The following is a 26,227-nucleotide window of genomic DNA, read 5'->3' as shown; positions in this document are numbered from 1 at the left end:
GCACTGGGGATACAGTTACTGCTCAGTAAACACCCCTTCTGGTGTTTATTTTTAAATTGGAGAACTCTTTGAACCCAAAGTCCAGATCTGAGCTAGAGAAAATATTGATTTAAATGTCACTTCTGAGCCTCATCTGAAGAATAGGCTACATGGTATCCAAATAGAATGCTCAAAACTGTGCATCCAGACTTTCTGATGTCCCCTGTAACTCCCTTGCTTATGTTCACTCAATTTTGCTCCAGTTTTGTATGTTCATATAAGCCTCAGTTGTGTCATTAAGCTGATGGAGCCTCACTGAGATTAGAATCAAATGCAAACAGTTAATAAAAAGGAGCGTGTTCTAAAACAGCCTGCATGGGAAGTGTGGTGATTAACTGAAAAGAGAGGGGAAACCAGCATTTTGAAAATCCCTGGAGGGTGACAGGCTGTTGCCCCAGTGCCCTGCCCTCTGGTGCACCAAAGCCAGCTGTGGGTGCTCTGTGTGAGGACATGGAGCAATGCCTGGTGCCCCCAGTTTTGCAGATGGCAAATCAGTGATTCCTGTGCAGGGAGGTAGAACTCACTGGTCATGTTAGAGAAACCTGAGCTGGAAAAGGTGAAACTTCCCCAGGGAAAACCAAGGTGCTGTAATTCGGTGATTTGATAAAAAGAGGAATGCTGACACAGCCTAGAGCTTCTACTGCGGTAAGAATTGGATAGAATTTGAATTTTAGGATTTTTGGAAAACTACCCAATTTGGAATGTATTTCTACTCTGAAATGAATGAATGAAATCAAAATATATTGAAATTTCTTATGATGTGGGATTGAAATGGAATAATTTCTGGCTCAGTTGATGTGTTTCACACATCACGTTTTGACTTTTTTTAATCTTTAAACCAATTAGATTTCTCCTTTATATCAAATTTATGTTTATAAGAGTTCATTTGCAAAATGAAAAAGCAAACATAGTTGTCATGAATATAACTCCATACAGTATTTCAATATTATTTTTTCCTCACTCAAAATAAAATAATACTTTTCTTTATATCTTATTTATAGTAATAAAATAATACATTTTAATTGAATTGCACAATGCCAGGATTCTTTGACAAAACCATAATTTTTTGTTGAAAGGCTCTTTAAATGGAGAAATTATGCAGGATCTCTAGGGATGATAGAGTATCATAAAAGCTTCAGAAACAATAATATTTTATTGATTTTGTTTTGAACAAGTGGTTTTACAGATCTGGTGGCAACTAGAGAAAGACTCTGTGGTCTCATATGAGCCCCATAATTATTGCAAATATCAGTGTACTCCTGGCCACAAATTACATTTCTTTCCTATGTTCATTCTTTTTCTTCTTCTTGTCTTCTCATTTATTTATATTTGTTATTGTCAGTACTATTACTATGTCTGACTTCAATGAAATTGATTTTTCTTAGCTACAGGCTGTGGAGTGTCCCTGTGGTTTTTATTATAAAGCAATTAATATGACCTATCTCAAGAAAGAATTAGGCTGATTTTGTAAATCATCTTTTTTCCTGCACAGCAGGGTCAGTAAAGCATAAGAATCTGAGTAGCCTGGGCTTGGTTCTCCAGCAGCCAGAGCTACGTGCAGAGCTTTCACTTGTGGGTACCCTTTTCCATGTGCTTTAAGTGAGTGTAAAGCATTAGGAAAATAATAATCTTTCTTGAGATCTTCTCTGGAAGATAAAAATATAGGCTAAGTTCATCACATTATAAATAAGAAATTAAGGCACAGAATAACAAAACCTCTCACTGGTGTGACTCTCTGAGGGCCCTGAGAGCATCCCTTCTCTGGGAGGGTTGGCTGCCAGGGCTCTGGCATATTTTTTTCTCTGATTCCTTTGAGCTGTCTCATCCTTGCAAGTTCTTCTACTTCCTCTCCCTGATGGGAGGCATTTGAGAATTAGAAGCCAACTACTTTTGTTGGAAAATGCTCCAGCTAAATTTCTTTTTCTAATCTATTCTTGTGCTTTCTTAAAACTGAGAACTCCAAAGATGAAGACTGTAATAAGCAATTTATTTACTTGAAGATGTTACACAAATTGAAAGACTGGGTTGCCACTGTGGCTGTTATTTTGTTACAGATAGCTGAGGTGGTTGGATGCTGGCTAGACTGTGGTAGGCTTTCTAGTTATCAAAGGATGAAGGATGCCATCCATCTGCTTTGCTTCTCCTGGGCACGAGTCTGATAGAGAAGGTTCTTCAGGAAAAGGGAGAATAACTGGTCCAGTGACTGGTTTGGTCAAGTCTGGTTTGTTTACTTGAGTCTTTTCTCCATCAAAACTGGATGTAGATCCTACAGCCTTAGGTGGAACTGGCTTTTCATCTTTATGTTCATTTTGACTTTCTCTTAGGCTATAGAAACTGATGTCCTCATTTGAAGGGGGTAGAATTTTAACCCAGCCCACTGTTTTTTCCAGGTGTGGGGAGAAAGGCTCGGCTTCTGAATGGGAAGCTTGTTGATTCTGGCTGGATTTTCCAGGTGTCTGATTAGCTTCCTGTTTCTCCTCTTCAGTGGCAGGATCCTAAATAACAAGGAATAAACATTATCTGTATTGAAGCTCTTCCAAATCCTTTCAGATATGATCACCCGTCACACTAAGGATCTGCTGCAATTCCAGTTTCTCAAGACCAGCTGCCAGGGGAGATGGGTGCGTGAAACTTGGGTAACTACAGTTATTGCCCCTTGCATTCCCTTTGTGGTTTCCAATTTCTTTGTAGAGCATTCTGGACACATTCTGTATGATTGTCTCTATACTTACTCTATTGCCTTTTATCCCCCTTAACAGCAGTCTGTTCGATCACGAGACAGATTTCTTCCTGATCTGGCCTTATCACTTCCTTGAAGCACATCTCTTTGTGAATAAGAAAACTTAAAAATTGGCTTTCAGATGTTCAATAGTTGTTTTGTAAAGGGGTATTACTCTTGCAATATTAATGTTAGATCAAGAAATACCTTGTGACTGTAGATTTCACAGGATACTGTAACAAACTTTTCCATGCGGCTGTTTACTACAGAGCCTTTGCAGAATCCGATTTGCTGGAAGAAGAAAGTACAAGCATTTTTTCACATTGTAGCATTGATACTAAGCTCCTATCTTGTAAAACAAGTGATTATGAAAGGCTGAATAGTTATAGCTTCTAAGTGTATTTGTAGGGATAAACAGCTTGGGCAAACTTTTATTTTGGGATTGGCAATCTTACAAAGGCAGGCAGCATTTTGAAAAAGGCTTTGTGTTTGCAAAGGAGAGTTAGGTAACACAATAGTAAAAATAAGCTGGCCACTTAAGGCCAAACTACAACAGCTTGCTTATGTTCTGCTGCAGCAAAATATCCCTATGCAGGCAAGTTGCGTATGGAACGTAATATCATTTTCCACACAAAACCAATTTCACATCATATTAGTGAAAGAAACCATGAAAAAAATGTTGTTTCTAGTAGTTGTGTTTGTACTGGGCTGTACATGGCTTGGATCTCAGTTAAGATGGAGCTTGAAATGTTATCTCTTGACAACATGCCCATTTAGTCCTCCAGATTTTTGTAGAATTTTTTCCTTAGTTCCTAAGTGCTTTCCTTAGCTGACCTAATTGTAGTATGAATATACTACTTAAATGTTGTTTGTGATTTATTATCTGTGTCTGTTTCCTTGGAAGAAATCCTTAAGAGCCATTCAGTTTTGTAAGGTGATGGCTACCTCACCTTTCCCTGGATGGCATTTTTTTCTCTTTTCTTTGTTCATGGATTTCTAGGTCAGAATTCAGAACTTTTACTGAAATGTTTTCTCTATTCTAAAGCAGTCTGTAGAGCTGCAAGACAGGAATGAGCTACAATCCATAAAAAGATGCCTGTGGGTTTTGGTTCTTGTCTGCAAAGAGCCAGGGTGATATATACTGAGTATTCACTGAGGAGTCAGAGTATTTGGAAAAGAGGCGTTTATACAAGGGAAAAAGTACTTACAGCTGCTTCCGATGGAAGTGGCTCACACTTGGAGATGTCAGCAACTGTGTCCTTTTTGGAGCAGGATGTCTCCTGAATCAAAAACTCTACAAAATATGCAGGACCAACGACCCACTGTAAATGAGAGGCCAGTGGCAATTAGACCCTGTGCATGTGTCAGGAAGAATGAAGAATTCTACTGACCTTGAAAAAGATGTGAAACTCCTGCTAAGTCTGGAAGGAATAGGTTATACTTGGGGCATTACTGTTAGTTGTGTTACAGGAGAATATTTTTTTTTTGCCAGTGCTGCTCTATTGCCTGGTCAATTTTTACTTCTTATATATGCACAGTAACTCATGGATTAGCTATAGGTGAAGTGAGTTTGGTTTTCATCATAAGTTTAGCATCCACGTAGAACTACATATCCAAATACCCTCTTCAGTGCCTTGTTCATAATTTCTGGCTGTTTTAAATGAACAGGATCAATTTACTATTTCTGAAATCAGGGTTGGTAAATGGAAGCCATGAAATGATGTATTGTAGTAATATCTGACAGTTTGAGACAAAGAGGGAAAGCCACTTTATTATCTGTACATAATGAATTTTAGAGAGACCAGATAATACTGTGGTAAACAAACAGGGCTTAGCCATGAGATCATTAACTCTCTATTAGTCTAAAGTCAGTTTTAAACCATTCTACATAAAAGTATTCTCTCTACTATGCAGATACAAAATCAAAACAATCTGTAAGACATAACAAATCACAGAACAGGAGGATCCACACTTCTTGAGGGCTGAAACAAGTCAGATGAGCCTTGGCTTACCTGCATTGAAGCTCTTGTGACATTGAGGACAGAAAAATAATGAGTTTGTTCACTCTCTTTGTTGAACTTGGCAAGACTTTGAACAGCAGCATCCAAATATTCGGGCTTAGTTGGACTGTCATCAACTGGGCAGTCAGGACATACTGACCAAATATATCTGGATGGAACTTTTTATTCAAGAGGAAAAATGTCATTAGAGAAGGCAGAACCATAAGAGCATGTTGATAGGGGAGGTCACTATAAATGCCCCTACATCCCCCAACTCTACCCACTTGTCCTCCACTCCCTTGGACTACAATATGTAGTTTTCATCCCTCAACAATTTTGAATCGTTATGTATTTGCAGACCCATAAAAATGTTGCAGTGGAGGCAGAGACACTGAAGGAAAAGGTTCAGTCTATTGACAGTGGGTTTGCTGTTTTTAGTTGCCTTCCATAAACCCATAAAAATGCTTTTTAGTTCAGAGGGTAAATGCCTATATAAAGAGGTTAAAACAGTTATTACTGAACTTCTCTGAGCTGCAGGACCTCACTGGCCTTATGATCACTGACTTGAGAAAATCAGGGCAGCTGAAGCTAGAGTGGTGTCATAATTACAATTAAAATTTAAAGTAAGACCATTTGACAGAGTGTTTTTCCAGTCCTTTAATAAAGAGTGTGTTAAAGACATACCTGGTTGTAAAGTGCACTCATAAGTATTGAGATGAGAAATATTTCTTGCCTGATTAATGTAGATAATGGCTTTGCATTGACCATAAACCTGAAACAACATAAACATTTAGAAACAATTAATGTTGCACCCTTTGCACTAATCATGTAGTACCTAGACAGTGAGTGGTTAATTTTCTTCTTGCAATCATGAAATTCTTTTCAAGACAAAAGTCTTGTTAATGCTCAAATGACAGTGAAGCACATTTCTAAGCATCTCCTTTTGAAATAAAAGGATGGCTTATTCCCTGGTGTAATTCTGAGCTATGCAGGTGCAGTGATTGTCTGCAGGGTTGCCTACACAGGCCAGACCCCCACCCTGAGAGCTGGGTCTGTGTTTAGAACCAAGAGAGTTTAGAATGGAGATCAGCTCAGGGTGTCTGGATCCAGTCACCTGTCTTCCACCTTCCCTCTTTCCTCTATAACCATAAGGAAAGTGGAAGGAAGGACCCTAAATCAGTTTTGTGGCACAGTAGGGTCACCCTTGCACACGAAAAACCTCTGACTTTATGGCAGAAAAAATACTGGCCTATCCACTGGGCCTGTATATTTAAGAGTTGAAAGTGTATTCTCTGAGAGCTTCTTAAATATTGCTACCTGCGTGATCAAGGCCTCTGGACATCCATTTCTTGGCTCCACTGAAGCCACATTGACCACATGGGCTTTGCACCTTTTTCCTGCTGAAAATGCTGTAATGAAAAGTGAGAATTCTTTTTTTTTTCCTAGTTTTTCATTTTAAAGCTGAAACCGATTGACCTTAGAAGCAGTCCAGGACAATGTAATCATAACTTCTTTTTTTTTCACGTTACTTCTTTCTTGTCATTCTTCATTTTATAAGTTGTTTTTTTTTTTTTCCATGTTCAGAATCATTTTGGTCACCTGTAGCAACAGTCTTAGACCACTTTCTGTCTTTGCAGCTTATCTTGCTGAGCTTTCCTTTTTCTCCTTTTTCAGCGCAATTTTTGCAAAGTTGTCAGAATAAAAGTGGAATTAAACTAAACCAAAAATCACATGTTATATAAAAGTGAATTTCTTTTATTCCCTTCTTGACAGGCTGTCTTTAAAATAAACTCTTACAGGGTTGCTATAAAAAGTAAAACATTATTCTAAATAGGGTCCTAGCATGGCTATTTAGTTCAGTCTGCTTATTAACTCTAGTTGAAAACTTTCTTTTAATTTTCATTTTCTAAATAAATCTTACCAGTCTATAAACTGATTAAAAGGTACAGAGTAAAACTGTGGACCTTAAAAAATGGGGTTTGATTTCTTCTAAGCTCTGGTGCCCACTAAATATGCATGTGCAGGGATTTTGCTGTCATCACTAGTACCTGAGTAACCCATCACATCTGAGATCAAACAGGAAAATAAAATCCTTACAGTTGAGTGAGCAGGTCTGGTGTTACAGTTCTTCCACAGTTTTTTGCTGAGTACGTGGCATTCAGTATCTACCACATCCAGGATGAGATAGAAGACGGAACCAGTGATCTCCTGAAAACAAGAAACAAAAAGGTCACATCCCAGTTTTGTATTGAATGAAGCAGTGACATGTAAAAGGGAGAGATGAGAAAGAGAGAACCTGCAGGTGAGATGCACAGATATCCTGAAACCTGAACATTCTGTGGGACAAAAGTGGCAAACCAGGTGAGATTTAGGCTGTGTTAGAACAGGCCTGGTGATGCATCGAGCCAGCTTTAATTAAAGAACAGCAATTTAGTCAGTTTTGTCCTTCTGATTCTAGTACCAACCAGAATCCAAGAGTAAGGACTAAACATGGTGATGTTTTCTTTGTCAACTGCATTTTCTTATCAGATTTGAATGGGAGGTTATTTTGCCTGCAATAAGAATGAGACAATAAATACCACAACTAATAAAAAACTCCTAACATGGAACATTACCAGTAAGCATTAGAAAGAGAAATATCTTATTTCTTAGAGTAGTGTCTTTTTCAAGTATGGATACTTTGCTCTTTCTGTAAAGAGGTGATCGGTTTCGTTGATGCTTAAATATTCTCTCAGCTCTCATAGAGTGCTCTGAGAGACCTTGCATATCCAGTGGGTGTCTCTGACTCACTTAAATCTTCAGTCCTGTGCTTGACTTCTGAGCCTGTGCTTAAGTCCAGAAACCTTTATTCAGTTCACTGCAGCACAGGGTGCACAAAGCAGTTCAGGCTCAACTTTTGGGCAAACATCTTTTGATGTAAGAGGAAGGAAGGACTGAAAGTACAGCTCCATATATCCAGTGATTACACCACGTGGTGCAGGAGGATGAGATGCTGCATGGTGCAGCTCCTCATTCTGCTTCCACTGTAGATACGGGTAAGCACCTTTGCTGCATATTTATCAAGGATACAGATTAGTAGGATCATGTTTTATTTATATCTTTAGTGGAAAGCTGAAAAGAGGACAACTGTCATTTATACATCCTAAAGAACTTAGAAGTGAGTGTTAGCTGTGTGTTTAGACTGAGATTGTGCACTTGCTGAAAAGGGAGAAAAACCCAAACTGAATGAGAGCAGTGTTCATTCATCCCTGACTGATTTCACTGGTTTGTGGAGAAAACAGTAAATGGGGCAAGTCTTGTAGAAGTCTAGCAAGACTTCTTGCAATTTTGGCTTTAATTTTGGTTTCTGTTTAACCCTGACTAAAGACAAGTCAATAGGGCATCTAAAGGCTGGAGTACTGCTGGCTTCTTTGGGTTTATACTGCTTAGAAAACTGCTAAGAGTTGTCTGTTCTGGAGTTCTGAGAAGACTGAGGGATAAAAACTATTCTGATCACATACTATAGAGATTGATGGGATAGTGATTTTATGTGAGCTCTAACATATATACCTGTAATACTAAACCCTTCAAATATAGAAGAGCAAAACTAATAAAAAATAAATATAAAGAATGATTAAATTGTTTTGTTAGCTTTGTCTCTAACTTCTATTCTTACATATGCAACTTCTCATGTTTTCTATGATTTTTTTTATTTTCATATCTTCTTTTTTTTTTCTCTGTTAGTGTTCTATGAAGTAATCTGGTAATGTCTTGCACTGAGCTCTCAGGGTTTGCCTACACTAATCCCGAAGTTTAATTATAAGTGTCATTTTGAAGGCTGTGAAAAGATCAAAAGCTATTTTGACAGAGTGGCTCTGAGGTTCAGCTGTGCTGTGCACAGTGGCACGGCAGTATCCCCACACCTGGCTGCACAGACCCTTCTTTGGCAGGAACTAACCATCATTTTCTGTTTACATACAAGGTATCTAAATACCATGCTGATATGTCTCCTTAATATAATAGCTAATGTAGCTTGAATCAGTAAACAGAAAGTAAGACCTGTTAAGCAGTAATTGCTGTTTGCTGAAAATGTGGTTTTGAGTAATGCAGCATTTGGTACAAGCTTGTAACCGTAAATATATCCTTTGTTCCTGCATGAAGAAGAAATAGCCAAGAAAAATATGTATCTTTAAGGAATCCCATAGCTGGAACTGGTGACTTGAGCTATCAAGTTGGTTGTTAAAGTATTTGGAGGCAAAAGTACACACACACCTCATTAAAGAAATGATCTTATCATTTGTGTTTGGTGTTAGATGGGCTTCCTGAATCATGAATATTGATTGTAAAGCTTGATGGTCTTGGAAACACTACATGCAACCAGGGCAGACCAAACGTATTTCTTGTTGCCTGTAGCTCTCTTGTATAATATCAGCTCTACTTAAGCAGATGAGGTTATTATAAAATCTGCACATCTTTTGGTCTACCTGCTTCTGTATGTATCACACTCCACTGGGGAAAGGATAATTTGGGGCTTATTTAGAGCTCAGCAGATCACTGAAGGTTTAATCATCCTTATTTTAATTTTCATTAGAAGACCGTTATGCAAAGGCCTTTTGATATCTGCTTAGTATTGAATAAAACTTTCTATATCTTTTCTGCATTGCCGTAAAAATCCTTTCCTCAGCACTGCTGGTGCCAGGCTGCAATATGTGCTGGGCAGCCTGGGAGCCACAGGAGATGTGGCAGCAGGGTGACCTGGTGCAAGGGAAAGACATGAAATATTTTGGCATGTTTTGGAATTTTGGTTAAGTGCCTGTCAGTGAAGTTAATCATGAGTACCTTGTATGAAAGCAAGCTCTGTCCTACTTGCATATAAGTTAATAACAGATGGCTCATTAGTTTCAATTAGAGCAAAACTGAACCACAGGTTGCTTAAGGGCAGATTTGAATTTGAAGTAACTTTGAAAATGTTTTTATCCTCAGTACTCGTTAAGAAGTGGGAGGAAGGACCACTGACTGGTAAAAATCCCAAGGATTTCTTTTGATTTTTGAGAGGAATAGAAGGTTGCATAAGGCTTTTACTGTCCATGAACCCCCCTGACATGGCTGACTGATCCTTGTGTACTCAGTTGAGCAACAGCAAAATTGGACAAAAGGCTGAGATTGTCTAATTTGTTATTGCAATGTCTTGAAACACCTTATTTACAGGATAAGAGCATATTCGATGAAAAAAATAAGAAAGAACAAAAGTAAATTTACCCCCCAAATGGACAAAGGGTGCTTGCTCTAAAGCAGTAAGTTAAGGCTCTAGGGAATTGAGTGACAGACCAAATCACAAACAAGGACCAAAATTCTCCTGTGCTGAGATGTGCTTGGCATAGTTGAAGGAAGAGGCATGGAGATGAATGATTTACAACATGCCTGCACTCTGAGGTGGTCATAGCAGGGGCTTTCATTATTATCAGCAGGAAATAGCCTGAGGAGGGGGGTCTGAATACCAAACTGCATGACTGGTGAAGTGGGTTCTGGGCCAGCTCAGAGGCAGCATATGTGGAAAAATTCTGAAGAGACGTGATCCAGTTGCTTATTGGGCACATTCTGTCACCTGAGCAAAGCAACCTGGAGAACACAGTGCAAAGCCCAGCATAGGGGGCATCTTCAGCTGTGAGGTCTCGGGTTGCTGGAGGCCACAGCCTGTCTGCAGAATCCATGTCCTTGTAAGGGCAGCAGGAAGGAGTGTCAAAACCTTGCCAGTACAGATCTTTAAACATCTGGCAATGAGCCTGATTTTCATTAAGAGTTCAGAATTTGGCCTTTCAGATAAGCTTATGGGAAGTGAGTGGGCCTGGCAGGGAATGTTAGTAGCACGCTTCCACAGTGCGTTATCTGTTGTGGGCCTTGTGAACTCATGTCCCTAGCTAGATCCAGTAGAGTCAGCTATTGTAACACAAAATAGTGATGAATTAAGCACACATCAAGAAATAAGATACTTGAGGAAATGTGAGTGATATTCCATAGGTATTTGCAGTGTATTTTTTGCACTTGAACTGGTTTCAGATTTCTTCTGGAGAGTGAGTCATCTTTTAGTGGTCTATAAAGGAATTCTGTGGTCCCAAGCAGGATGTGTTTACACCTGTTAGTGCTTACATCTTTTGTGCAAAACACACGATGACTTAACAGCCTTTGCACTCCAACTGCTCAAGGCAGCGGGAAGAAGGTGTAAAATGAAATTAAATCAGAGTAGTGGTGTTTCATATCAAATTTGAACTGATGCCTGGAGCTATTCCAGGGGCAGGCAGCAGAGAGTCATGACTGAGATTTGCTCTCTAATTGCCCCCAGTGGTGATGAAACTGTTTCTAGTGCATGAAGTTGACATGGCCTCCGGAGTCCTGTGAATGGAACTTTACATTTGCCTTTTGAAATATTTCTTAATTCAAAATAGATATTTCTAAGCAATAGCGATAGACACGGGGCTCTCCGCGGGAGAAACAGATAGAGAGCGAGAGGGTAATTTACCTGAGGTTGTTCTCGGACGCTGGAAATTCGGTAGAGGCTGAGTATGTAACCCTCTGCTCGGTCAGCGTTGATCTGGCGGAGAGCCAGGTCTGCAGCCTCCTCGACTGCCGCGTCGTCGCAGCGCGGGGAGAGCAGCGCGACCGCTGCTCCGCGGGCAGGAGGGGCGGCAGCGCAGGAACAGAGCGCCTGGATGCCAAAGAGCATCGGAACAAGCCAAACCATTCTGCTCAGGGAGCTGCTGCAGCAGATCAGAATGGTCAGTCAGGATGGAGGGGCTGGGACCCGAGTGAAACCGCACACTTTTGTAGTGGAGCCATGTCTCTTTATAAACTTGTGCCCTCTTTTTATTACACGCTGACCATCACCTTTAAACCTACAGCTGCAACAGCAAACACTAAGTCAATGATTACAGGGTTTTGCAGAAGTGTTGTCACTCCCTCTGAGACCAGATAACACTTTCTTCTTTTGCCTTTCCATCTCCGATTCAGACTTCACTGGGCAGATCATGCAACTTTGACCTTATGGCAAGGGACAAGAATACACACACAAAGCTGTTTCCTTAAGAAACCTGATTTACTTAAATAAGCTTATATGCAGGACAGGTCTGGCTCCATCTGTGTTCTGTCATTGATCCAGCTCTTCTTACAAATAAGACAATGACAAAGGTCTCAGTAATTTGAAGGGGAAATAGATGAGCCCCACAAGGCTGACTGATTTTGCCCTTTGTGTTTGTTAAATGCCAGTTGTAAACAAATATATTGACTCCATTATATGCAGTCAGTTTGGTTGTGATAGAAAGCTTGGTTTGGATTTATTCTGTGAGCATTTCTACTCAGCTGGATACCCACACATGAATGGTACCCCTTAGAGGTATTGAGACTCCTCAAGGGTCATGGAAAGTTCTGCCTGGAGAAACTTTAGTTTGAAATGACAGCACTGTGCCTTGTGAGTAACCTGTCAGGAACTCCATACTAGAGAAAAGGGGGAATAACTTCACAAGTGGCTGTTATCTTCAAGATCTGGAGAAATGACAATGACCATTACTTGGGGAGGATCCCAGTGAATGCCACTAAGGGGCAATTCTGCAGTGTTTCATCTTGAAGGATATCGAAAACTTGGTTACCATTTCCCTGGCCCTCGTTTTCTGTCACAGGACTCTGTGATCACAGCTGTCTGCTGGAGGACACCGAGTACCTTTCGGTTTGAGGGCTGTGTGGAGTGAGGAAGGAAAAGTGCAAATGAAGGGCATAATTGTCTCTGTTTAATACTACTGTAATGGTTGGTGAGGTTAAAAATGTATATATTGTCACTTTTTTTACCAGTCCAGCAGTGTTCAAAGCATGTTCCTCTGTGAGACAGCAGAACCTCTCCCAGGGAATGCCCACAGAGACCTAGGAAGGATTATACATACCAGAAGACCTACAATAGCATTGGGACTGAAACTCTTCTTTTTTTGGTGACAAAGGTGCAAAACACAGATAGCAGGACAGAAGGGGCACATGGCTGCCAAAATGAGCCCTCTCATATGTCACCAGTTGCTTTGCAAACTGAGGGTGAGGGATAATGTATGGACTGTATCCTGGAGGGAAGGGATACAAGGAGTGAATATTGAGAAACACTGCTGTAGCCATAGTACAGGAACAGCAGAAGCAGCAATGCAGACTCACTCACATTGTTCCTTGTGCCTGGGGATGCTTCCCCTGCGGCTAAAGGATAATAACTCATTTTCTTTATCCTTACAGTGCATGGCATTTCTATGGAGATGGGTGCCAGTTAGTACTGGCTGGGTCGGTGCTTCTTATAATAGGGAATTGTTATATCCCTGACTCTGTTCTTTGTATTCTTCCTCTGACTGGAAAGGAAAAAATTTCTCTGTTAAAGTAGCTGACCTCAAAACATGGACACATCTGGGAAATCTGAGCGTGTCCAGCCAAAGCAGCACATGAAGTACATATGCTTTTGCAAAACAGGGTTTGAAAAAGCTGAAAAACATTGTCAGCCAGCAATGCAGACCTGGCAAAACTGTTCATGCTGCATTTCAAGGGAGGAGGCATTTGTATTTTATGTATCTCCATTTCATAGTTCTCATTACCCAGAGAATTTATTATTAAATGCTGAATCTGTTACTAAGACCCAAGTGCATGAATATGGGGCTATACTGGGGGGGGGACAAAGTGATTGCTTCAAAGCAGTCATGGAAAATGGATCTGTAAGAGGGCACAATGTGTCTTTAAGAGTGCAGGCATTAAGGAGAAAAAAGATGAAATGCAGCAACCAACTGGAATGCACAGAGAAATTCTACTTTTTTTTTCTTCCTATTTTAGGAAACAATGGAGTAGTTACACCAGGTGTAGGAGAACATCTGTGAAGTATGGAGGCCACAGATGTTTCTGCTACATTGCTTTGCTTTGTGTCAGTGGAAAAGGCAAGAAGAAAATGCGGCATTTCTGGAGTTCAGAAATCCTCATGGGCAAGGAGCCCTTTTTAAACATGCTCTTTCTACAATCAGATAATTTTCTAAGCCTGGAAAACAGTCTTCCCTGTAACTTAGTGCCTACTTCATTATATACAAGACAATTTTTATGGTTTAGTTAAGGTGATTCCTAGTTTTAAAAAGTCTTATGCATCTGGTGTTACAGTAATGCAGATCGTAAGAGTTGCTGTTTCATTAAATCCTGTACTGCACCTCGTGCAGTGAGGTGGAAGGACCACCTACCTTACTACATCAAGGCATTTCTACAGCTTAATATAAGCACTTGCTGAGGGAATGGCAGAATGGACTGGAGTCACTGCCTTACAGAGAAGCAAAAAATCCCTGATCAATTGACTGGCAGTGACTGGTGCAAATGCCTGAAACACCCTTACTGCAAAACTCAGCCTTTGCTTGAAATGTGAGAGCTGCTGCCTTCATGGGCAGAGCTTGTCCTCAGTGTGTTTGCATCACATTATATGGTTTATAGAGTTTGGGCTGATTTCCCTTTCTCTGTCCTCCCCACACACCCAGCTGCAGTGCTGCTGCAAGTGCCTGTGGCTTTTCCTTTCCCCAGTGACACAGCACTGCAGAACCTTTCTGTGTCCCGACCTGTTGCACTATCACCCAGAGCAAATGTTGGTTGTGTTGCTTACTGAATACTGGAAGGTTGTAACTAGGAGAACAGGATAGGTTATTTGAAACACTTCAGAAATGACATGTGTTCTGCAATTTTTGCTGCCTGCATGATAATTATCTTGTAGCAAGTGCTGTTTCTGGTTAAAGATTCATGACTGTCTTTGAGACTGCTCCCCAGGGCCTGCAGAATTCCAGTCTGGCTGGCAGTAAAGATCCTTCTGGCCCCAGCCCCTTATTAATTCTCTACCTAGAATAGATTTTGCCTCTAACATGTACCAGAAATTCAGGGAAGATTTGACTGCTAGGACAATGGTAAATTGCCATCACTGTCTGGATCCTGTTATATGAGATACGTATCTGCAGTATATTTTTTATTCCCTTGAATTGGCATTTCCTCATATGCACACGGGCCATACAGGACCCCATGGCCATACTACACCTGTGTGTCTGCTGGAAGACGTGTAATTGGCTGCAAGGATTGATGCTTTCAGCCTGCTAGCAATGAATGCGTCCTGATTCTCTGCCCTTCTCGTAGACATGGATGCTCTTATACCATGTCCAAAAGTTTTGAGGTACTTCTGGTGGATATTAAAAGTAGGTACATGCTAGGAAACATTGCAGGTGGAAGAGAAAAATACATTTTTTCCTACCACTTCTTTCGTGTTATTGGTGTGTGATCAAAAGAAAGGACTGGCCTGATTTTCCACAGTGCTCAGCACCCACACATCCCAGTGAAGCTGATGAGAAGAGCAGGAACCTACTGTTTTTGAAATCAAGCCCAGAATATGACTCATGATGCTGTGAAGGAGATACTTCACAACTAAATGAAAATATATACAGATAGAAGGTACCAAAGCACTGAACATTTTATTGTGAAGTAACCTTTTGGGTGGTGTTTCTTTCACAAAGCTACAACTGTTGTATAGCTCTTACAACAGTTTCATTGAAACTACTGCTATATGTTGAAATCACCTATATTTTGGAGCAGGCCTTTGCAAGATGCTGGCCATGGCTCTGCTCTCTGGAGGGTAGAACTCGTTTGAGCTCAGAGTGAAATGGTCTCGCCTATTTGCACTTGATGTTGTGGTCTGCCTGTTGCTGTTGCTGCTGCACACGGATCCTTCAATCGGCTGTGTTTCATGTCTGTGGCACAGCCTAGATATCGAAATAGCGAATCTTCCCAGGGCATGGAGGAGGAGGAGGCACAAAGCCAACTGGTCGAGGTACTTTGTCGTGCTGAGCAGCCTCTGCAACTGCTCTCTTTGTTACAGGTTTTGCTGAGAGCATGGAACGAAACATTTCTGAAGAGCTGGATTCAGATGCAAGAGGGTTATGGTAGGAAAGCCTGAGGTCATGGTTTCTGAAGCCTACAGCACTGGGTGGCAGTCCTGCTGATGTATCTTGTCCTGCATGCACGTAGGTAACTCCGGGCTGGAAAAGAGAAGCAGTTGGTGTTTGTTTTCAGTGACCTGGGGCTTATGACCTACAGGTCATTGATATCTCACTAGGTACCCTGTTCCTAACTCGCTATAGGCCTCCAACCCAGGTACAAATGTTCCTGACCATTACAGAAGTCTGATTTGCATTTGAACACATATACAGAAGCCCACAAACACATTTTTTTATAGCCAGTGGATCATTAGCACCAAAATCTGTGGTATATGAAATTTCCAGGGCCACCTGCACAGCTGTCGAAACGTTCAAGACCAGCTGCCTCATTCTGTCTTTCATATACCTCCTAGACAGCTAATTACTATTGAGTTACCAAGAGCTCTGGTCCGTAGGAAGCATTCAACCACCACCTAGTCCTCCTCAGAGCAAATGTAGACTAAAATACCTGGAGAGCACTCAGGTCGAGTGCACATGTTTCCCTCTCCTTGCTGTAGCAGTGCAGGGCAGTGTCCCTGAATTCAGTCATGTCTAAGGACTACTAAAAGCTCCCAGCTGATTTCCTCCACCTCAGTGCTCATTTCTGTTTTACATTTATCTGTCTTACCCCTCTAGCTGAGCAGAGTTTGGTTCCCTTTGCCCTACTGAATCTCCCAGATGGTTAAAAGGACAAACTGTCAAATGTTGATGGCAGAGGTGACATAATTCTAAGCACAGAAGTCCATAGGACAGTCAGGAGCTACCTGGCCTTGCTTTTTAGGATACAAAGTTAAACTCATATTATCACAGATAGCTAATGCAGTCTACAGTGAAAGAAGTAAACTCAAGGTGATAACTTGTAACAGAATGCTTGTAGCATAGAATATTCTGGAAAGCAAGGGAATATCTGGAGTTGGTACCTGATGTCCGTACAACTGGCAGTCCACTCGAATGTTCTGTATGGGAATTTTTACCATTGACCCAGTGCAGAAACCAAAATTCTGGCAAAGCAGAACACAGTCAAGAGAAAATAGTTAGAAAATAGCGGGGGCCTGCATTACAATTTTTAATTTCAACACATTTGGAAATTGCTACATGTTCTCATGTCTTATCTGAGCAGTGAAGTGTTTGCTTTTTAGCCTATTGGGCTCAAAAGCCAAGCTCTTTAAATGCATAAGCAGCAAATAAGTGAAACTCCTGTATTCTTCTAAAGTAAGATCCTTTGTATATCTGAATATGAGGAGGCAATGAATATATAAGAATCTAGGTAAAAAGCTCACACCCACTAAAACTGCCTAGGACTCAATTTCATCAGAAACAGAGGAATTTTAACATGATAAAGTATACAGTATAATTCTAACAGTCTGCTTTTTTTTTTTTTTTTTTAAAATGTGTTTCTGTACTGTCCAGTATGAAGAGTCTGATTTTCTCAGGTGCTCATGTTAAGAAGAGTAAACAAAAATATGTATTATGTTGATTAAAAATATTCTATCTTAAGGACACTTTGGTCCTCAAGCCTTTTTCAAATGCATTCAAATCCATCAGGATTCAGTCCAGGTACTGCAGAGAGAAGAGAAAGGTGTGATACTGCTTTAGGAATAATATATGGAAAATCATATCATGATGGTATACATCTCTGCACTTTGATCCCCACAGGGGTCTATTCCTGCTCAAGTGCGAGCTCATCCCAGCATGATGCTGCTTTTCCACCTCTGAGCTGTCGGCATTGGGGCTGGTGCTGACAATACTCACAGACTGATCCTCAGGCAGCAGCTGACAAGCCCCCACGTTAACTTTGGCTTCTTCTGCAGAGCAGTTCGTGGCACCCACAGCAAACTCAACACTAACAACATGCGATGGGAAATACTGATAAAACAGGAAAATTGTTTAACTGACTTTGCACTGTGAAACTGCAGAGCTGCAGAGAAAAGATAAAAGGCAAATGTTGTGTCTTCATCTCCTACTGGAGTAAGGAATCCTGTGGCTAAAATGGCACAAAATACTTGGGAAATTAAGAGCAGATCAGTAGGTCAAATTAGAGCAAGCAAATTGAATCTGTTGCAAACATGACTAATTATCAGTGCACAGTTGCTGAAGATGAAATATTCTGTTTCCATGGAAGGCTAGGCATAGTTCCAGTAATTACCTGTATTTTCCCTCTTCCGATCTCAAGAAGTCTGAGGTAAGGACCGGTGGTTTTGCTGTTGAAGTCATTGAGTGCAGCTGACACCGCTTCCAACACCTCAGTGTTGTTCAAACTCACCAGCATTGGACAGTCAGGGCAGACTTTGCCAATGTCTTCACTTGAGTCTGCAGGAGGAACCGAACAGATCATGTTTTGACCAGATTTTAAATTGTTTTGAAAGGCATTATAGACCTATTCAGTCACATGAAACACTGTTTTATGGTCTGTCCCAAATTACAGTGGCAGGAATTTTTGCAGTGCAGGCTATAGATGGCAGTGTGGCACACGACTTGGCTGTTCAAATCTTTCTGCAAGGAAAAGTGCTGTGGACTTTATTAGCACATTTTGAATGTTCTCATTCAGTTTTTAGTAAATTTGCTTTCTGGCAAACTGTCTATGACAGCTCACACCAGGAATGGTGGAAAAATGAAAATATTTCAATTTATTGGAGTTGTGTTTGTGTGAGTGTGTTATTTCATTCAGTCACCAGCTTTGAAAGTAGTACCCAAGATATCTCATACAGAGCAGAGATCTCACACCAAGCATGCAGAATAGACATTCTGCTTTCCTGTGGCAGTATTGAAAATGCTGGGTTTGGTAAATAAGCTGCTTCTTCCAAAGGTGTTATGACAATCAACAAGCTCAAGTAAACTCAGACCAACAAGAAATCAAATTCTTAAGGTTAAACCCCTGAATGAAAAGATTCAGGACAAGCAATCTCTGGGTCAAATCTGGGACCTGCTACCCAGTTAGTCTTACAGTATCTTGTCATAGTAAATTGTCATTCATTTTCTGAATGAAATCAGAAAAAGGGGGGGGGGAATGACATTCAAAACAGCTGCATTTAGAAAACTCATTAACTGTCATCCTTTATGCCCTATTTATACCCAGAAGTTTGCAATCGAGAAAGCTACTGAACTGTAACCACTGCTATAATAATACTCCAGCCTCTGGATTCAAACCTACAGAACAAAGGCTTTACCTGCATGTGAGTGGCATTTGCTAGCAAGTACAGATATTGTCCCATCCAACTTCTGCAGTTTGACATCACAATCACCCTCAACTGCCTAGAGAGAGACAAAAATCAAAGGGTTACATTGTTCAGATAAATCAGATTTTCTGAAAAGGGCAACTAAATTCAAAAGAACGGATCCCGGCTGAGCATTCTGGCAATGTTGCTCTGATTGCAAAGGCACTGCTAGGCGTGCCTTGGTGTCTGTGATTTTGTAAAAGGCAGATCAGAGCTACAAAATTCAGATCTAAATCTGGGTCTCAGAAGTATCAGAAGTGTCAGGGTAGCCAGATTATGGACATTTGGTACAGGTTCCTCTCTCATAAAGAGCAAAGAATATGAATAGTTATGAATTAAGACCTTCTGCAGAGCTGTTTGATAACATTCTCACTAATCTCGGCTGGTCAGTGCCCATGGTAACAGCAGAGTGTGCTGCCTTGTGTGAGCTGCCTCACACACAACGTGATCCAGCAGGGAGGAGGTGTCAAAGGCAAAGCTGGAGTCACTGGGAAGAGGGAACAGTCAGAGTTACCTCCCCCCAGATGGAAAATGGGATCTGAGCCCTGATGAATACAGGGGTGGACCGTGATTCATATTTAGTGAGCTCTGTGAATTGGGCCCCATTCTAGAAACAGCAGGCTTAAACTGTCAACTGCTCACTCTGCTTTCTGCTTAGAAACCAGAGCTGCCTGTGCTCAGACAACACTTCTGCTGCTTTGGTCAGGGAAAGCTTCTCAGAGCTGGATCACACTTGCATAAGAACAAAGTATTTGAGGCCAGTAATTTCCAGCTGAATATTACCTAGAAGGCCGAGCCCTATCTGAAGGGAATAGCTCTTCTGCCGTGTCAGCCAGGACTAGGTAGCTAGACTTGTTGGAATTTCACTAGGTAACAGCCTACATGTAGCCAAGGGAAGGTTATTTTTGCACAGGTTTACAATGATCTTTGGTTTGCAATGAGGCAGTGACATCGGGGCTTACAATGGGGGCCTGAATCTGAAGGCCCTAAAAAACCCCATGGCATTCATGGACTGTATGGGGGATGTTATGTTTACAGTGATCTGTCCTCTTCACATAACAGGACTTAAAAGAAATCCAGGAGCGAAATCCTTCATGGCATGAAGGCAATGAAATCAGCAAGGAGAGGTACAGCGATACAACATTTGCCTGGGAATCTGATTGGTGATAGGCTGGGCTCTGTCATCAACATGCTGAACATGCGCCTTTGCACCCAGCTAGTAGTGTTTAGGTACTCACATGTTCTATGAAGCTCCTTACGGTGCAATTTGCAAGAGGTGTAGGGCTGAGAATAGGGCACTTGGTCTCTAATAAATCAAGTTCAAGAAATATGATTTCATTATTTGGCCCCTGGAAGAAAAAAAAGATAACAAAACACAGGAGTTGTCATAATTACTTCACAAAACATCACCAGATTTCTTCCCTGGGGCTGCACTGAGCTCTCTGTTGCTTACTGTCATGGGTAGCTCCAGGCATACACTGGAGTAACTGAAAAGGTCCTTAATATTTAAGTTCATAAAAAACCAGAGCTCCAGATCTGGAGTAAGTCAAAATAATCACACTGGTTTTTTCCAGCTAATCAGGAACAGACCTGTAAAGTTTTGAAAGTCCAGCCTGTATAGAGTGGGCCCATTCTCTTAAGTTAACTTGAATTTATTTTGTTGGATAGTTTTAAAAAAGCAACAGCTCTCTTTTTGATGAAAAAACTTCATGTTTCTGTAACCAGATAACAGATAAACACTGGTGCATATTGACCTGTTTTGTTTAGTCTGTTGGGATTACACTGAACAGCACCAGCTGAGTTTCAATACTCCTCTTGTTTTATGGGCTGCAGGATCCTTTATGGCTGTTTCTGAACCTTTGCAACTCTAACATAAGGCATGGTTCCCTGGGTTCCCTGAGATTGATTCTGCAGTTTGATTCATGAGTGATTCCATTTAAACCAATGAAGTTGCTTTCCTGTAAAGGTATTAATATGAACAAAGCAGTGTCACCAGTGTTTCTGTGTGGGTAACTCTTGGCACACTTCTGATCTCATTTATGTCTGTTTTAGTCTTTTCTAAATGACTTTCGTATCTTCTCTCCCATAGGGAGTAGAAAACAGCCAGGAGGTTCATTCATGTTAATAGTTGGGACCATTTTCAACATTTTGAAGAATCAAAGGGGTGCATACATTGTATTCATGACCATTTATAGTTTTTCTAGATGCCTAGAATGATGACCATAGATCTTAATGAAAATCAGCTGCAGTTATTTCCATTCAGATTCCTTGTCAGCTCAGTGGGATATTACGTAAAATTGATGCCCACTACAAAATCATTAATGGCATGGAGTTATGATAGGTATGCATTTAGCCAATAAATAATTACCTGCATCTCAAAGATTATCCTCAGTTTCCCTCCAGATTAGCTACTGGGCTCATGAATCAGCACTTGGAATGATCTGCCCTCTGCATCTGTAACCGAGCCCATTGTACAAAAACATCTGAACATTTCTCTCTCCCCTCTCTGTTCTGCTCTTTGAGATATACATTCTAGTGACCTGGATTCTCCACTGCTACCAGGTGGCCTTGCCCCATTTAAATCAACAGAGCCGTGCTGATTTCCCCATGTGAGGGTACAGCCCTTGGCAAATCCCTGTCCTGGTCATTTCCGAGCATCCCCAGGTTAGCACAGTGCTCTGCCTGCAAGCTCCTCACTTACCTGCGGTACCACCCGGACATCCTCGATTCTGTTTAAGGCAAACTTGTATCCGTGGTGGCTGTGGCCATTAATATAATTCACAGCAACTTCAGCTGCTGCTTCAGATTCTGGGTCATCACAGCCCAAGGGAGCAGGGGGAGCTGCTGGTACAGCTTTGTGAATTGGAAGCTGAACAAGCAGTATTAAAGCTATTAGTGCCTTCATGGCACCCGAGGAAAACCGATCCCTTTCAGAAGTAAAGATCTAAGGATGCTGTTCAGATGGCAGGTAGGTAGTGAGAACTGCGGCCTCATTTATATAGTACATACCACAGACTTTACATGAGCACATGGCTGCTGTTTGTCCCAGTTCCAAGAAGCATTGCAAACAACAAAAGAGAAAAGTAAATGTTAGGACATCAAGCTGACTGATTAATATTGGCCAAAGTAAATTTTATCAGGTAGGATATTGCGAAGTCTGGGAAAGCAGCTTTAGAGGAAGCGTCAGCAAAATTGTAACACAATTTTTAGACACTCTTCTACCAACCAAATACTGTCCATGTAAGGGGAATATGATTCCTCCTGTTAAATGTGTAGGGATGCTAGAGCTAATTAAGCGTTCTTGTAAACAGGACACATTCTGTTGGGACCCACATCTCACCAGACACCGATCTAAACTGTGAAATCAGTAATATGATAAATTTAAAAATGGAATTTGAATTAGTTCTAAGGATCACATTCAACAATAAATGTAATTGTATAGCAGCTTTTGCTACAGAATTTATTTGGAATAGGAAATGAGACATAGTTTCTAAATCCTTTACATCAGCTCTTTCTTTCTCTGAATACTCTGAATATGTCCACTAGTTCTTGGAGTTTTAGTTTGCAAAGCAGGCAATGTGGATATGTTTCTGGAATATGTTGTACAGATCTGAGGATTTGGCAGAAGATCCGAAAGAGCACAAAAGTGTTTTAAGGAGAATGTAGATGCAAATGAACTGCTTAAATGCTCAGGAATGCTGGATCCCAGCTTATATTTACATTCACAGTATACATGTTTACAAAACAGTGACTGGATAAGGAAAATGTTCTGTGTGGCCGAATTTCTATGATGTGCCCAGCATTCAGAATCTTTCATTTAAGGTGAGATGACATTGGCTAGATAGATTCTAGTGAGAGAGACTCTACCTCAACCAGTAGAAATGTTCTTCCTGCAGGGGTTTCAGAGTAGGTTTCTACGATCTGTTTTATGGCAGTGATCAGGCTGCAGAATAGTAAAGGTCCCTTTTGGTTTTAAAATATTTGAACCTCTGTTGTCATTTTTAAAGAGTTAAAGAACCAGCTGCAGATTTGAAGTGGGTAGGAGGACTTTGGCATAGTGATAAGTTTCCCTTTAGGTAAGTATTTCCCAGCTTACGTGATATTGTGAGAGAAGCTAAAAGTTTTGGAAAAAGAAGCAGTCTTGAGTCATGCCTTTCTCTTCTAGAATCTGGAAATAGAGAAAACAGTATAAATAGAAATGGTTCAGTGGACAGATTAGCTGATGAAGAAGGAGAATGGGAAAAGACTAAAAAGATCGAATGATTTGCTTCAGTTGTGTGGGATGAGGTGCTTTTTGTAGGCTACAATTTTCATATTGAAGAGATTTCTGGGGAAAAGAAATCCTTTTTTCTGGGGAAAAGAAATCTTTTCCTCTCTCTTGCGTTAAAAAATTGATCTCAGCGTGATTTGTTTCTTCCCCTCACTTGAAGCAGGTGTTGTTTGGCATTTGTTCTATTGTGTGGATGATCATTTGTCTTTCTGACTTTGGCCTAGAACACTTAAAGGATGAAGGCTTGATGTCCCAAAAACACTCTGAGTGTTCCTTGGGAGTATCTTTTGAATCACAACAGATTCATTTATAAAGATAGTATTTTACTCTTTACTTTTAACCCACGGTTCAGTTTCTAACCTGTAAATCTTTTAATTTCTATTTTCCTTTTTTTGGCATGAAACGCTGAGGTAAATTTCCAACAGGTGCAGATTGAAACTGTTTTTCACCTGAGTGACATACAATTACCCCAGTGAAGGACTTAGACCATTATCTATAAATTTAGTCTGGTCATTGCTCAGTTTCTTAGGCTGCATCTTCTCTACTTCAGAGTTGCAAATACTGTAGGATGTACAACATCTCTGCAGTCAAGCTCTACATATTCCTAAATATAATATATAACCCAGTTCAGTCAACTCAGGTTCCATTTTCAAAGAACAACTTAAAACCTCAAATAGCAAACAGGATTTATTATCTCCTTTCTTCCCTCTTCATTGTCACTCACATACAATATTCGATTTACCAAGCAGGACAAAAAGGAAATACTTTGAAGCCTGCTGTACCTCTTAGCTTCTCTATAGGCTTACTCAAGCCCTTCCCCTCTTGGTGACCGGATGAACTTTCTTTGCTGGCATACAGAGGATCAGAAATGTGCCCACATGATTATGCTCAGTGCAATGTGGAATGTGTGACCTGCAAGATGTGTGAGGAAATTTGTATTTGGTTTTCATGTTTGGAAAAGGAGTTTGAAAGGGCATTCAGGTAGTTTGGCTACAGGTGACATGACAAAGGAGCCTTTCATCTTTTGGATACAGACTGACACAGATGTGCCTGATTATTCCCTCTGAAAGTGGGATTGCTGATATCAGTTCCCTCCAGGTCTATGTCTCATCATGACTAGCCCTTTTATGTGCCCTTACTCAAGAAGCAATAATTGCAGAGATATCTTCCCACTCAACTCAGTACAGATCCCTTATTTCTCATGTCCGAGACATAGTAAAAAGTTGTCCTTCAGTAGTGGCTGCAAACAGATCCTACAGCACAAGAAAGTGAGCTGAATTCCATGGGCAGAAGGTGACATCTCAACCCCACTAAGGTGAACAAGTGTTTCACAGAATCACAGTGTCACAGAATGGTTGACTTTGGAAGGAAGGTCACCTTGTGCAACCCCACTGCACGAGCAGGGCCACCTTGAGAGATGCCCAGAACCATGTTCAGGTGGTTTCTGAATATCTCCAAGAAAAGAGACTCCACAACTTCTCTGGGCAACCTGTACTTGGTCATCCTCACAGTAAGATGTATTTCCTGATGTTTAAACAGAACCTTCTATTTCAGTTTGTGCTCATTGCCCCCAGTCCTGTCACAGGGTGTTACCATCCTCTTCTTACTCTCCCTTCAGGTATTTATATCCGTTAAGATCCCCTCAAGCCTTCTCTGCACTAAGTAGTCCCAGCTCTCTCAGCCTTTCCTCACTGGAGAGATGCTCCAGTGCTTTAGTCATCTTTGTGGCCTTTTGCTGCACTGTCTCTGGTATGTCCGTGTCTCCCCTGGACTGAGGAGCCCAGAAGGGGCACAGCATTCCAGGTGTGGGCTCACCAGTGCTGACTACATGGGAAGGGTCACCTCCCTAAAGCTGCAGGCAATACTTTGCCCAGTGCAGCCCAGGATAACATTAACCCTTTGTGCAGCAAGGGCACGCTGTTGGCTCAACTTGGTGCCTGCCGGGACCCACAGGTTCTTTTCTGCCAAACTGCTTTCCAGCTAGGTGGGCTCCATCATATATTCCTACATGTTCTTCCCCAGGAGCAGGATTTCAGACTTCTTGTTGGACTTCATGATGTTCCTGTCAGCCCAGTTCTGCAGCTTGTCATGGTCCCTCTGGATGACAGCAAAACCCTCTGGCATATCAGTCACTTCTCCCAGTTTTGTGTCATCTACAAACATGCTTATCATCCAGATCATTAATGAAGATGTTAAACAGGACTGGACCCCAGTACTGCCTCCTGGGATACACCACTAATTACTGGCCTCCAACTAGACTTTGTGCCACTGGTCAGCACCCTCTGGGCCCAGCCTTCAGCCCCTTTTCAATCCACCTCAATCCACCTTTCACGTCAGTGGGGTTAGAGCTTGGCTCTAGTGAATTGGGTTGCCTGAGAGACTTGACAAGGCTTCACTGTGATGGAAGGAGAACAAGCTGGGTTTACTGCCCTTGTTATATAAAATATAGTATTGATTTGATGCTCAAGGATTGAGGCTCCACTGAATCTCAGTTCTTAATAATTCATATAAACCACAATGGAAAGGTGAGTTGATGGTTTGGTTTGTTTTTTTTTTTTTCTTTTTCTCTTTTTTTGGTTGGATGCTTAGAACAAGTAGTGATGATTGGAAATTTGCTGCCCCTGCTCAACCTCATCTGGAAAAAAAAGCAAAGAACTGCTTCCACAGATGTCAAATTGACACTTCCTGAGCTTAAAATTCAAACAAATTAACCAAGCAAACAGATAAATATCATCTTTTTAAATCTTCAGATCAAAGTTAAACACTTGTGGGGATTTTTGAGGCTCTCTTTTCAGATTACTAAAATGTCATTTTTTGGTAAAGCAGACAGAACTGGTCCAATTCTCTGCACCACATCAAAAGATGCATTTCTGAGCAGTCAGGCATTGTACAGTACTGCAAAACTTAATCACCTTTTGCTTTACACTTGATTAAGTACATTACTTTTGGATCATAGAGTTCACAAGATATTGGAACATCAGGGCTGTCTCCTATATAGCCATCACCTACTC

General features: G+C 41.0%; 2 protein-coding genes and 1 long non-coding RNA gene across 5 annotated transcripts in view; 1 reads left to right on the top strand and 2 right to left on the bottom strand.

Annotated features, from left to right (window-relative positions):
• Nucleotides 1-26,227, top strand: part of LOC126636457 (uncharacterized) — a 112,317-nt gene that overhangs the window by 41,861 nt on the left and 44,229 nt on the right. The gene's annotated exons all lie outside the window — the stretch shown is intronic.
• On the bottom strand, nucleotides 2,006-11,563 carry FETUB (fetuin B). The gene is made up of 7 exons (XM_050308677.1): nucleotides 11,255-11,563; nucleotides 6,856-6,966; nucleotides 5,443-5,530; nucleotides 4,771-4,937; nucleotides 3,967-4,080; nucleotides 2,966-3,049; nucleotides 2,006-2,534 (listed from the first exon to the last, which is right to left on the bottom strand). Exons 1-7 carry the CDS (start codon nucleotides 11,474-11,476, stop codon nucleotides 2,118-2,120), a joined length of 1,203 nt encoding a protein of 400 aa, XP_050164634.1. The 5' UTR covers nucleotides 11,477-11,563; the 3' UTR covers nucleotides 2,006-2,117.
• AHSG (alpha 2-HS glycoprotein) lies at nucleotides 15,207-21,925 on the bottom strand. Its single transcript, XM_050308681.1, has 7 exons — nucleotides 21,648-21,925; nucleotides 20,185-20,295; nucleotides 18,899-18,983; nucleotides 17,878-18,041; nucleotides 17,484-17,597; nucleotides 16,652-16,732; nucleotides 15,207-15,794 (listed from the first exon to the last, which is right to left on the bottom strand). The coding sequence occupies exons 1-7, from the start codon at nucleotides 21,849-21,851 to the stop codon at nucleotides 15,519-15,521; spliced, it is 1,035 nt and encodes a 344-aa protein (XP_050164638.1). The 5' UTR covers nucleotides 21,852-21,925; the 3' UTR covers nucleotides 15,207-15,518.

This window comes from Myiozetetes cayanensis, unplaced genomic scaffold, assembly GCF_022539395.1.
Source record: "Myiozetetes cayanensis isolate MyiCay16 unplaced genomic scaffold, myiCay2020 scf13, whole genome shotgun sequence".
In the NCBI taxonomy this organism is placed as follows: Eukaryota; Metazoa; Chordata; class Aves; order Passeriformes; family Tyrannidae; genus Myiozetetes; species Myiozetetes cayanensis.
Note: the sequence above shows the minus strand (reverse complement) of the source record. Positions and strands in the feature narration are given on the sequence as shown.